The sequence below is a fragment of the Tyto alba genome, unplaced genomic scaffold (genome assembly GCF_018691265.1).
Source record: "Tyto alba isolate M040663 unplaced genomic scaffold, T.alba_DEE_v4.0 Super-Scaffold_16, whole genome shotgun sequence".
Lineage (NCBI taxonomy): Eukaryota > Metazoa > Chordata > Aves > Strigiformes > Tytonidae > Tyto > Tyto alba.
Genome location: NW_024881278.1, coordinates 7,908,303 through 7,920,920, shown reverse-complemented (window position 1 = coordinate 7,920,920; position 12,618 = coordinate 7,908,303). Strand labels below are relative to the sequence as shown.

General features: G+C 39.4%; 1 protein-coding gene across 2 annotated transcripts in view; it reads right to left on the bottom strand.

The window, feature by feature from the left end:
• The window catches only part of PSME4 (proteasome activator subunit 4), a 70,012-nt gene extending 57,946 nt beyond the window's left edge, over positions 1–12,066 (bottom strand). Inside the window, exons 1-3 of one of the 2 annotated variants that reach the window (XM_032989310.2) lie at positions 12,048–12,066; positions 3,875–4,015; positions 3,209–3,325 (exon numbers count right to left, since the gene is read on the bottom strand). In XM_032989310.2, the coding sequence (XP_032845201.1) occupies positions 3,209–3,325; positions 3,875–3,915 (158 nt within the window). In that variant the 5' untranslated portion in view covers positions 3,916–4,015; positions 12,048–12,066. Of the gene's footprint in view, positions 1–3,208; positions 3,326–3,874; positions 4,016–11,406; positions 11,679–12,047 lie in introns of those variants that run through there. The other variant, XM_032989309.2, reaches the window with a different exon arrangement.
• Between the last annotated feature and the right edge of the window lie 552 nt (positions 12,067–12,618).

Genomic DNA, 12,618 nt, shown 5'->3' with positions numbered 1-12,618 from the left:
CAGCATTTGTTAGTGGAAGAGAGCAAAGGACAAAAATTGGAGGGAATGTCCCCTCCTGTCTTCTGATCACAAATTTAGAATGGGAGCTAGAAAGAAGAAAACATCAGCAGAGAATTTTGTACATAAGGCAACTTCCATCTAAGGCATATTTAAAGTACAAAACAACTACAGAAGACATGTCGTAAGATTCTCATTTGATGGCTACTTGTTAGAAAAGGACAGGACAACATAGCTGGGGAGAACAAGAGACTGCTGGTTACTGTTTTCATTATCACTTTGAACCAACTTCCTCAAACTTTTTAGCAGTGGCTTCTGTTCCACTTCTGGTTAGACTTTCTGTATACCCATTACTACACAATTGCTCAAAAATACCTACACTTATTGCACTCACACATTTCTGTGTGCTGCTCTACCACTAAACCTCACCATGGATTAATAGAGCACAACAGCAAACAACTATCCACCTAAACCACACTGGTCAGATCAGCCTACTACAGTTTGTACTCCTGTCCTTGTTCAGGTATTTAATGCTGACCATTTGAATAAGGCATTAAAACCTTTGTAATCAAGAGGTAATGAACCCACTTACACTGGAAGGTCTCCCCTATTAATTACTGAAACAACAGCGTTGTTTAAGAAGATAAAGGAAAATTTCTCATCCCATTCTGTTTTCCTTGCTTTCAGTTCCTCCTTATTACCTGAAGGATTATTAGCTTATTATTATTATTATATCTTGCCACATGGATATGTTAAGAACACCCAACAATAGTCATCATTTTAGTAGTACATGATTATTTTCTTATTTTGGAAAGGACACGACCATACGAATTCGTAAATCTGGGGGGTTTTCCCTGTACTTTCAAAGAGAAACTTGTTTCAATTAAAACAATTAACTTAAATGGATACTGTTGACTTATATTAACAAAAAGCAGTAAAACCACGATTTTCAATTTTTCAGGACAGACTCAGACCTTAAGTGAAATTCTAGTCCTGCAGTGGACACTCCATTACAAGAGCTTAAATCAAGGACAATGAAAAGAGCAACCAGTTCTAGTTCCACAAATTATTTTAGTGAGTTTCTAACTACGGTGAGCCAAATAACACTCTCTCATTGGATTAGTACAACTAAAAGTTTCTTCCCAAACAACACAAAAAACATTGCAATTCCACTTCTATCAGTTTTCTGATTTTATATACACACCAAAACTCCTGATAGGGTTTTCACTACAAAAATTTGCAGTATACTCTTCCGATATAGAAGCTTTGTTTCACATTTCCCAGCTACAAGGTTGTTGCTGGGTATATTTTCCAGAACCTATTACCTCACTGCTAAAGCACTTTCCATGATTTCATCGGTTTTAATAGTAAGGTACACTTACTCAATACCATGCACTCCTACACCAACACTGATTTTGTCCATATTCAGACACAGCAATTTTCCAAATATAAAACTTAACTCTCATTTGACCCTTACATATATATGCTGGTTAAATTAGTTAGCATATAGCCACTTTTATCAGCCACTTCACACACGCTATCTTGTTCCCCAATTAGAAAGGTTTACATACAGTGCGACATTCTCATAAACAGTGGTGTAATGTTAACATTGGTTTTCCAATACAATTATTTATGCAGAAAATTACACCTGTGTGACAAGTGTTACAATCTAACAGAACATGCAGAAGATTACACATCGGCCAGAGCTGAACAAAACAAAAAGTCATTCTTACCACCTATGTAATACATTAAGCACAAATGTTTTAGGTGAAGACAAGCCTGGTCGATATGAACTGAATGTAAAAAAAAAATAACATTAAAACAGTTAAATTAACAGCTATAAATCAAATCAATCAGCTTTTAAAAGTATCTCTTGACTTCAACCAAAAAGATACCCCTTAAAATTGAACACCGTATGAGAACAAATCGCACTGCATATTAAGATGGAGTGTCTGGTAGCTAATACAGTTAATAAAAGCTAAGCATTTTTCAGACAGACCATCACAACTGATACCTTCCTCCCAGCTTATTCTCCTTTTCCCTGTTGGAGAAGTCCCCTCCCCACTACCCAGGTTTCTCACACAGTAAATGAAAAGTGTCTAGACAACATCCCTGCAGAGCAAACTATGCAGTTTCAGTGGGTACTGGCATAGGCATAAAATAAACCAACTAAAAAAGGCTCTACTCTTTCACATTTTCACTTACAAGTAACATCTACAATTAGCAAATTATTGCAATTTAGGAAAATTATTTTTCCAGCTATGAACAAGTTACAAGGCTACATATATTTTCTGTTCCTGCCACTTATCAGCAATAGGATCTTCCACTCAGTAAAAGCAATCAGGGGTAGTACTTCAATATCCCTGAACAGAATTTTTTTTTTCCCCTAAAGCCAATTAAGTATTTTCACCTGCATTTCTTTACATGAAGTTTCAATTCAAACAAACATAATGAGTTACCCATGCAATATCTTTTATAACATGTAATTTATAGAGCAATACTTTCTCTAATTGGAATTACTACTAAAATAGTAATTTGGGGAATTTGACAAATGGGGACGGATTGGTAGTGCAAAGAAAGCAAAGAAAGTAAGTTTTCATTTTTAAAATCAGTAGAACATTTCTAATGTTATTAACGGGGGAAAAAAAAATATTTGTCCATATATATATATATGTATGTGTATAAATATATATTCAAAGTGATTATAAGTATTTTCTATAGAAGGTACTTCACTTTGTGTGCATACCAATTAACACATAGATTACAGATACTGGGAATGATTACAGTGCATGTATTTAAGAACAGTAGAATTTTCATTTTTTTCCCCAAGCCCTTATTGTGAAATAAAACAGAACAGCAGACATTTAACTTGAATAGCATTATTGAATAGCATAAAAAATTCAATATTAAATCTGTTAAACTGTAAGTCACCATCCTGAAGTAAGTCGAAGATCCCTGCTTCAGCATATTTAGAAATTAACTCAATAACATTCATAAAGAAACCATGTAACACAGACAATACATTGCCAGAAGGCGGCACACGATTTATTACAGTCTTGCGTGCAATTACTGAAATAATACATGACTTCATGAAAATATAGACCAAATATTTACCGTTTATCAAATTCCAAGTATTAAATGCAAATTGCAAAGTACTTTCGAGCATCACAGGTACTTATAGCCTATCAAATGTTTTAAAACGTAAACTTACTTGGGAAACCAGTTTAATCCAAGATGTTCTGTTTTGGAGTATAATATCCTTTCCAACATTTCATAAAGTGGTCTCCATGGTAACTCTAAATCATCCCTGGAAAGCAATTCTTTTTTCCTAATAGAAAAAAAAAAAAAAACACCACACAATGAACACTTTAGAATTAAACATTTACATAAACACACTGCACACGACAAGACCCCAGGTCACTGCTCTGAATTATGCTTATCTCCAGCATTTGGCACAAGCTGCAGGAAGGTCAGGCAAGAAACAAGCTAGCCACTCTCAGCATTTCTGCAGGAACAGAAGCTGTCAAGACCTTTGGGAAAACTCTGACTAAGTGAAATAAACATCATCAAGTCGTGAGACAGTCTTCATCTTCTCCCTGTTTGAGATTCAACCTTAACACTTGGCTCTCTAAGATGTTTTCTTTTCCTAATATGGGGAAAAATACCTGACATTCTTTCACTTTCAGTACCACTGCTAAAGGACAAGGTGTTCACATAAGAACTCTTTTTAACCAACATCTTCTGTACAGTGGAGACTATGTGAAGTAACCCGCAATAGAACATACTATTACATTAAAGTACGTAACAACATTAAGCAAGTGAAGTGATCAACTACTTAAACACGGAAGTTTAGTAGTCAGCAGAAATCTGTACTTACTTTAACAGGTTTATCAACAGGCGTGCAAATCCTTGCATCATGCTGATCTCCAGTTTTGGAATTGTTACCAACTCGTACAACAATTTGATAAAAAGCACGTGATCTTCTCTGCTAAATTTTCTCCCATATAATCGAATGTATCTACAAACAAAACACAAGATGACTCAGCAATATTTTTAAACATTTCCATTTTATCTAAGACCTGAGCCAGACACTGACTTGCTTATTAAAATGAAATTAAAACCTGATTCACAAGTCCAAAAGACCCTGAAGATATATAGCAGAGGAAGACAACTGTAACTACAGAAAGAAAAAGAATGACCCAACAAAGTTTACAGTCTTCTCAGATTACACAAATAATGTGACCTCATGCTCACACCATATACCACAAAAACAAGGATCATACTCTTTCACTTCAGCTCAAAATGTACTAGACATTTAGTATTTCCATATCCCCACGTATTTCTCTTAAAAAAAGAAAATGAAACACAACAACTGTCACAAACAACCCAATTATACTCTATCCTTTCCAGGTGAGGCACTTCAAGGAAGAGGCAGGACACAGCCCAGAAGTTAATAAACAAACTAAGTTTCAAGTAAAGTCCAAATCCAATAGCTTGCAGTAAGGCTGAAAAACTGATCTAGCCACCCAGCTTTGCTGGTGGTGTGACCCACCACTATCCCTTATATTCACTATTTTAAGGAAGTACAGATCCATTAGGACTAATGCTGGAAGAAGTGCCTGCTATTTTCAAGTTTAGACTGAATAAAGGAATACATTTAAAGTCTTAAAAGATAACTTGCACCCGCAAAAACCTATGTAACATTCTAGTGCAGCATTTTACATGTCACACAAATATAAAATTACTGCTCACCTGGGAAGCACTTTCCTTTTTATTACTTCTCCAACTATTCTTAAAGATTCCTAAGAAACCTTACTAATATGCTGTCCTCCAAGTAGCAGACACAGCACACAAGATATGAACCCCTATAAAACAACCAGGGAAGCCTGGTCATTGTTTAAGATTTAGTACAGATTGGATTGACTTTTTGCTAAATATACACCAGTGGAGCATCAAGGCTTGTTCTGGTCACATGAAGAATGACAGATCTCACACCTCTTATTTGGCACTCAGAGCAGCACACACTGCAGAATCCTGCACTGGAACCACCACGATAAAAGGTTAGGAAGGAAACATCTCCAAAGGGTTCCAACGTTAAAGTAACAGAGGCAAGTTTCTTTTCAAGGGGCAAACATTAGCAGCTACTGATCTAACAATGAAAACAAACCGTCTTGATTCCTGAATTTGGTTCCTGAAATTGACTCCTGTGACAGTTTAGTTTAATATTACATCTGGTTTAGTTTCAAATGCTTCACACTCCTCTGCAAACTTTTAATCCTCACAGAGTGGGAGAAGTGACTACTTGAAAACTAAAATTCAGTTCCTTTAATAAAACACATTTACATGAAGCACATGTCACACAGTGACACCAGAGCACACAGGATTTGAACTCAACTACTTGAGTACTTGTTTTTCTACTTGCCCCCCATAGCCATTACTCTGAACTTTCAGGATCACCCACAGCTAGTAATGTTACCAAATGGAGTTAGTTTCCATAAATATACATATACCACATCCCCTTCCTCTTTCCTTGAAAGGTTTTTTTCCAACCGTCTTGCACTTTCACGTGAAGACACAGTGGAACAAGCTGCAGGGCTCTGGCAAACCAATAATCACCGTTTTTCAGGAAAAAAACAACAAAAAAAACACCCCACATCCCCCCCCCCCCCCCCCCCCCAAAAAAAAAAAAACAAAAAACAAAAAAACAAAAAACAAAACACCCAAACAGAAAACCAGCTCTACAGTACTTCTTTCTACTCCCCTTATCCTTTTCCCACTGATTTCAAGGGGGGATTTTTGCATCTGATGGGTAGTTTTTTCACTAATGCTCATTTCAATGTGCTTTACTTATTTCAAATACAGAATAACCCACTCTTCTACCACTAAATTATCTGGATTGGCCCAAAACACTATCTACCTATACAACTACGTCATTAACAGTTGAACACCTACGCTTTTCACATGCATAAAGTAGACAAGCAAAAACAAACCCTGAAGGAAAAAAAAAAAAAGTGACACGATTTTGTGAGGACTAAACAGAAGTATATAACTTAATCACACTTATTTTAATTACAATATTTTACCTTCTGAAAGCACACACTGCACGGGAACAACCCCCTATGAAAGTCTGGAAGCTTTTTCAAGTTAAATGGGTTAACAATCAGGACAACACAAAAATTTCATAAACAGAAATAAAAGCTATTCCCAGACTCTCAAAAGGAAAAACACATGCCTTCAAAACAATCAGCTAGACTTAACAGGACAATCAGAGGCATTTTATATGACCATGAGAGAGATGGCCAGCCACAGTCCTATCACTCCCACTTAGTCACTTCCCTCAGTCTTCACTTACTGGTTAATAAAAGACTGTTTGATGCAATGGCCAATTTTTACAGGAGTTAGCCTAAAAGAGTGTTCGTACTTTTCATGCCAGTACACATCTGGGAAGGAAAACACCAGTTACACAGCAGCACCAAGGGCTCATTTCACTGTGGAACAAAGCGTTCTGAAATCAAGTTTAACTTTTAGTAACTTCCAATTCATTATCCTTCAGTTACATCAGCTTGCACTTATTTCTCCACTCTCATAATACTAGCTATAAAATAACAAAGAACACTGGTTTTATTTCTTGACCCGTGATTAAAAAAAAAATAAACTGTGGAAGCTTGAAAAATAAATTTTAACTACAAGGAAACTCTACACAAGAAATCCAATTAATCTGTCAGTGTTGTTATATATAACCAAAAGTAAGATGTTTGGCTGGTTACCTTTCTTGACATTTGCTAACAGCAGTTATATTATACAAAATGCTGTTTAATTAAGGAACAGAAGGAGTAAAGTACACAGAAATAAACTGAACACAGGAGATGTTACCATGGCCAAGAAGCAGAACTAGAAGCCAAATTGCTCCATATTTACAGCTTTTTCACGTAGGTAGGGGAGGCAAATTTTACAACTGTCAATTATTTGTCTTAATCCAGCTGTGCATTAAGACAATGACAGAACATAATTACTTCTAGAAAGGGGCTAATCATTTTTTCAAGATGAAACGAGCAAAACCTAACAGAAAAGAACCGTAATGTTTTCAGAATATCCCCTCAGAAAGGATGAAATATTTTTGTCACTAAATAAAAGAAAATAGGCAGAACTTTACAAATCCTGAAGGGATACCTAGGGGCTAATTGCTCAGATGCATGTTCATCAAATGAATGGTGGCTCTTTAGGATAAAAAAAAAAATTATTAATTGGGTTATTGGGGGAAAAAAATAATTCTAGAACTGAATTGCTGCAAAACAAAAAGACTTCTTATATGAAAGTAGGTAATACTACATTGAGATAATTCTTGAAATCTTAATTCCGCTGCCCTTTTGATTCCTCCTTTAACAAAACCATCAAAGGTTTTATGAGCTCTCAACCTCTACCAGTCAGCTGCAAAACGGACAAATAAATTGTCCTTCATTGCACTAGTCCATTGGGTTCTGATGTGGAGTTCAGCTAAGTGGAGAGAAAAAAGGCAACAAAAACTACCCACTCACCCTAAAAAACATGACTAGGAAGTAAAAATACTGTTTGCAGCTCTATCCTTCTGCACAGAGTACAGGGTCTCTGAAGATAACCAAAAAAAAAAAAAATTGGAACCTAAGAACCAATCCCCTATTATAAAAGTATTAGGTATCCAATCTCTCACTGCACAATTACAATAGACCTATTTTTAGGAAACGTGCTATGGTATCAAGTGGACATCCTAAATTGCCCTAGGAAGTTGGCTGCTCTGCTACAGTTAAAAACTGCCTTCACTCATGAAGCTGAATAGAGCACTCTCCTAAATTACTAGCTATTTGCATTTTCGAACATACAGGACAGAATTATGATTCGTCTAAACCTCAATTTTTGACAAATGATATGAACAACAATGAATCATGCTCAACAGGACTAAATACAGTATGTACACACACTCCTTATGCATCCAAAAGGAAAGCTTGTATTTTTCTGATAAAGATGAGAGGAAAATATAGGTAAAACAAAATTTTTATGCAATAGTGATTAAAATACTTCAGTGAAGTCCCACTGAAATGTTTTCATCCTTTCTGTAACGTTGTATCCTGTCATTCTAAATCAAAACAGTTGCACTGCATTTTTCCAGACCTTATAGCAAGACAGTTAAATGTCATTTTGTAATAAGCCTATACCTGACAAGCACATAAAATAACATTGCCAGGAACAGAAACTGTGCCCCTCGCTCCAAAAACTGTTCCCGTGTCTACTGAAGTAGAAAGCACGGAAAGACATCTGTGTGTTTTTCAGGCTCCAGAGACAACTACATGTACAGTAACTATTAAATGTTCATATTATACTAATATGATCATTTAGACGTTATGGTATACAAAAAAAAAAAGTTAAAAATAAACCTATACACAAAGTTACTCTGTAAAACATGAACAGGGAAAAATTGAAACAGCAGCCTATTTTTGACCTAGAGACCATAAAAGAGTATGACGCAAATCCATCTAAGCAAATGATTTTGACGCAATCTGTTTTTTCCACACACACATACTGTAGCAAGTTATACAACTGAGACTCAGTCTTCTGCTCTCACAACCAGATTAGCATTTTAAGAGATATAGATTTTACTAGCCAAAGTTGGAGGAATCTTGGGGTGATGATTACAGATTTAAATGCCAAGCAGTTTTACTTGCATAAGAAGTCCCACTAAGTCCTAAGTTAAAGTAACCGCACTATTCCTGTCTTCACAGGACAGAAAGTTCTGTCACCACACTCCACACATGCATCCTAACCAAAGAACCAGTTCGCATCACTGCAAATTACGCATAAAAGAATTCTGCAAATCAGCTCACACACATTATATCTGATGAACTCCAATTTTCCCTTTTTTAATCCCTACTCAGTTTGTGACATCAGGCAGATGAAACAACTGTTCTTAAGATAACTATGTGCAAATCATGTTTTAAGCTGTTGGAAGTACAAGAAATACAAGATCTCAGGTTCAGCTGTCATGAAATAGTAACTGATACTCAAATTTTTAATTCAAAAAAAAGATTTTAGTTTCATTCTTCATACTCTACAGGGTTTATGCAGGTTGCATAAAGTTGCGAGTACCTTAATAAGTATAACTATACAAGTATATAAACTGCATGCGATTTTTTTCTTTACTCATTTATATGTATGTACGTATTATGATGCTTGTATTAACATTTGTAACTCTACAAGAATTAAAGACATGCCAGTCATAATTCTGATTTACAAATTATTTCACAGGATATGGTGAGAATACTGGCTTTTATAATTCTGACGTGTTCAACAAAGCTAAGCAGTGATCATACCGTTATGAAGATTCTGGGCTTTTTTTTTTTTTTCCCCAATCAAACATAGCCACTATTTATTATAGCTGGCCAACAGGGAAAAAAGTTGTAAGCTGATTTGTAGATGCATTGCCCACTATCAACACTCATCAAAACTTTTATTTTGTTGTCATTATCCTATAATTTGACTTAGGTATGACATCACAACACCATATGGTTGGAAGTGTTTCATCTAGGCCTAAACTTTTATTAACATATTTCATCCTGCAGAAGTACTTTTGTCAAGTTAAACTAAGAAGCAAAGCATCCCTTGTGTTAAGTATACCAGCTTATTTTTAAACCAACCCCACTGTTTCCTTCTCTACCTACATCCAAACATATTCAGAGTCGTACTGCTTATAACATGCCACAAAGAAATCTTGGTACTAACAGGCATCAGACAAGTTGCCAACACACAGAATAAATTCAAACTTCAAAGAGTAGGTGGAAAACCACAAATTAGAGCCTCCCGACCTTTCTGTGATTCATAAAGTAGCATAGCAGCAGTTCTCAATAGGCTAAATTCACTGCCCTGAAGCCTAAACTGGTAACAGTAATTGCAACTTCGGGAGTGAGTAATAGGGTGATTCTGATATAACCCCACACATTTTCAAAGGATTTACGGGCCACACCTGGCCCATTTAGTTAATGCCGATCTTTCTCGTAGGAACTACTGTTACACTTCATTTCAACTTGATTACTATACAAATTTCTAGCACAGGTACAGAGGCAACAAGTACCACTGAAACCAATATGAGCTGGCAGATGGCTGGGGGGGCAGGAAGGGAAACTGTACTGAGCTGGTTCCAAGCAGGTTCAAACTGTCACCCAACACAAACATGTGAGTCATTTTGCAACCATGAATGTAATTCTATCTAAGAATGCCTCTTGGCAAATACAAAGACACTTACATTTCAATACATATGTATCAAACAGATTTGACTGCCAAATCTATATTAAATTCCCAAATAATATAAAAAAAAAAAAATTACTTGTGTAGGGAAGAAAATTTTAAGTGCAGATCTTGAAATTGTCCAAAACGCTCACAATTTGTAATTTCTAGCACCTAGGAAACACTATTTATGAAGGCATGCAGAGCATTCAGCAATAGAACAGGATAAGCATCCAAAGAAATACAGTTTACTGAGTGAAGCTACAGGAGTCATTTTCAGTGCCAAAGGGTCCAGAAAAAAAACGGTTAAATATGGTTTGTAGAACTAACTAAGAAAAACCTAAGCTGTGCTCAGTGTTACCTATGAAACCAAACCACGGTGTTTTCATCTGTATTAACCTTGCCAGCACACACAGCAGAGCCAACCTCAGCATAAACTACGCTGTGCCACTGTATAGGTAAGGTATCAAGGGCACCAACGGTGTTGACACAGCATTAAGCCAGAATTTAATCCTGCTAGCACCGAACTAACAAATAGCCTGTCTTGAGAAAGACTTCACGTTCCTGAAGCAGAAGTTACATGAAGATGGTATCTCGCCCGACTTGCTTAAAAAGGCAAGAGGTGAAACAGGTGGCCAAGAACACGTCAAAAAAAAAAAAAAACAAAAACAAAAAAACCACCACCACACAAACCAACCAAGAAACCCACGGGAGTAAAATTCGGAAAGTTTCCGAGACGACAGGCGAGCTCTTGGAAGCGAAACCACCTTTGTGCCCGTTCCCTCCGCCGGAGCACTGGCGGGCCTTCTGTCAGCCTGGGGCTGGGGCCCGGGCCGGGCGGGCGGAGCGGGGCCCCCGGTGCTGCCCTGCCCTGTCCCGGCAGCGCCGCCCGGCCCGCAGCCTCGCGGGGGGCCGGGCACGGGCCTCCGGCACCCGCCCGGCTCTGACTAAGCGGCGCAGGGAGGAACCGTTAGGAAGCGAGCCTGCCTCCCGCCGCCCTCCCGGACAGCCCCGGCGACGGCGGCCCCGCGGGGCAGGGACGAGCCCGACGCCCCGGCTTCGCGCCCTCTTAACCCCGCAGGCCCCGCTCCGAGGCCGCTGAACCCCGGAACGGGGACACACACACACACACACACACACACACACACACACACTCACGTCGAGAGCTTCCTGGTCCAGAAGAGCCCCCCAGGCCACAGCTCCTGCAGCTGCACGGCCCGCGCCAGGTTGTCTTTGATCTGCCCGAGGAACCGGGCGGCCTCGGCCTCCAGGCGCTCCCCGTAGGGCAGCAGCTTGTTGTACACGATCTCCTTCTGCGGCGGCGGCGGCGCCATGGCCGGGGCTGCCGCTGCTCCGCTCCGCGCCCCGCCGCCGCCACGGCCCCGGCCCCGCTCGCTCCGCGCCGTGACGACACACCGGGAAACGGGCGGTCAGCGCCCGCCCCGCTCACTTCCGGCGGAAGGCGGGGGCTGCGCGCGGCCCTCGCCCCGTTGTACCGGGGACACTTCCCTTCCCCCCCCCCTCCCGTTTCCAGACAAACGAGCCGTTTTCCTCAAGGATAAGCCCCCGCGGGGCCGGGCTGAGGGGAAGCGGGAGCGTGAGGCGCCCCCTCAGCCCGGCGGGCGGGGGTGCTGGCGCCTCGGGCCAGGCACCAGAGCGAGGGAGGGGATGTGGCGGAAAGGCCCTGACCCTTACTCGAGTTCAGAGTTCGCTTTTTGTGGCTTTGCGGTTTTATTAAAGCGCCCTTTCCCTAAAGCCGCCGCCATTCGGGCACGTAATTCAGAATAAAAGCAATTCACCTTCCCGCTGTTCTCGTCAGCAGAACTTCGGAGGAGAATGAGACGTTGGTCTTCACCCCCCAAAATGTGCTGTAAGGTGAAATGGGGATGGACTTCACGATGGAGATAATTAGCCACGGAGTTTGAAAGCAGATTGTGTAGCTAAGAGGCTTATTTGAAATAATAATGCTAGTCAGTAAAGCGGAGCTCAGTGGTGCCCAGTCCTGCCACTCGCCTGTGGGTGTAGGATAAAGCTTGTGAGGGATATGTGATAGCAGCGCTAGTGGGACTGATAGCTGTTATCTCCAGCTGTCTCCTAAATATAATTGTTAATTGAATTTCCCCTCAAGAATTACATCGTGACCATACAACAGCTGCAAACTGATTAGATTTAAAGCTGACAACGGCAAATCCTGTTTTCTGATCTTTATGCTCAAACTAGCTCTACTTAAAAAAAAAAAAAAAAAGGCTAACTAAATGCCAAAACACATTACAAAGAGGAACAACACCACAGAAAACCTAAGTATGATAACCAAAGACTGTAATGCTCAGATACAGTCATGGCATTTTCCTGAAGAGTATGTTTATACCA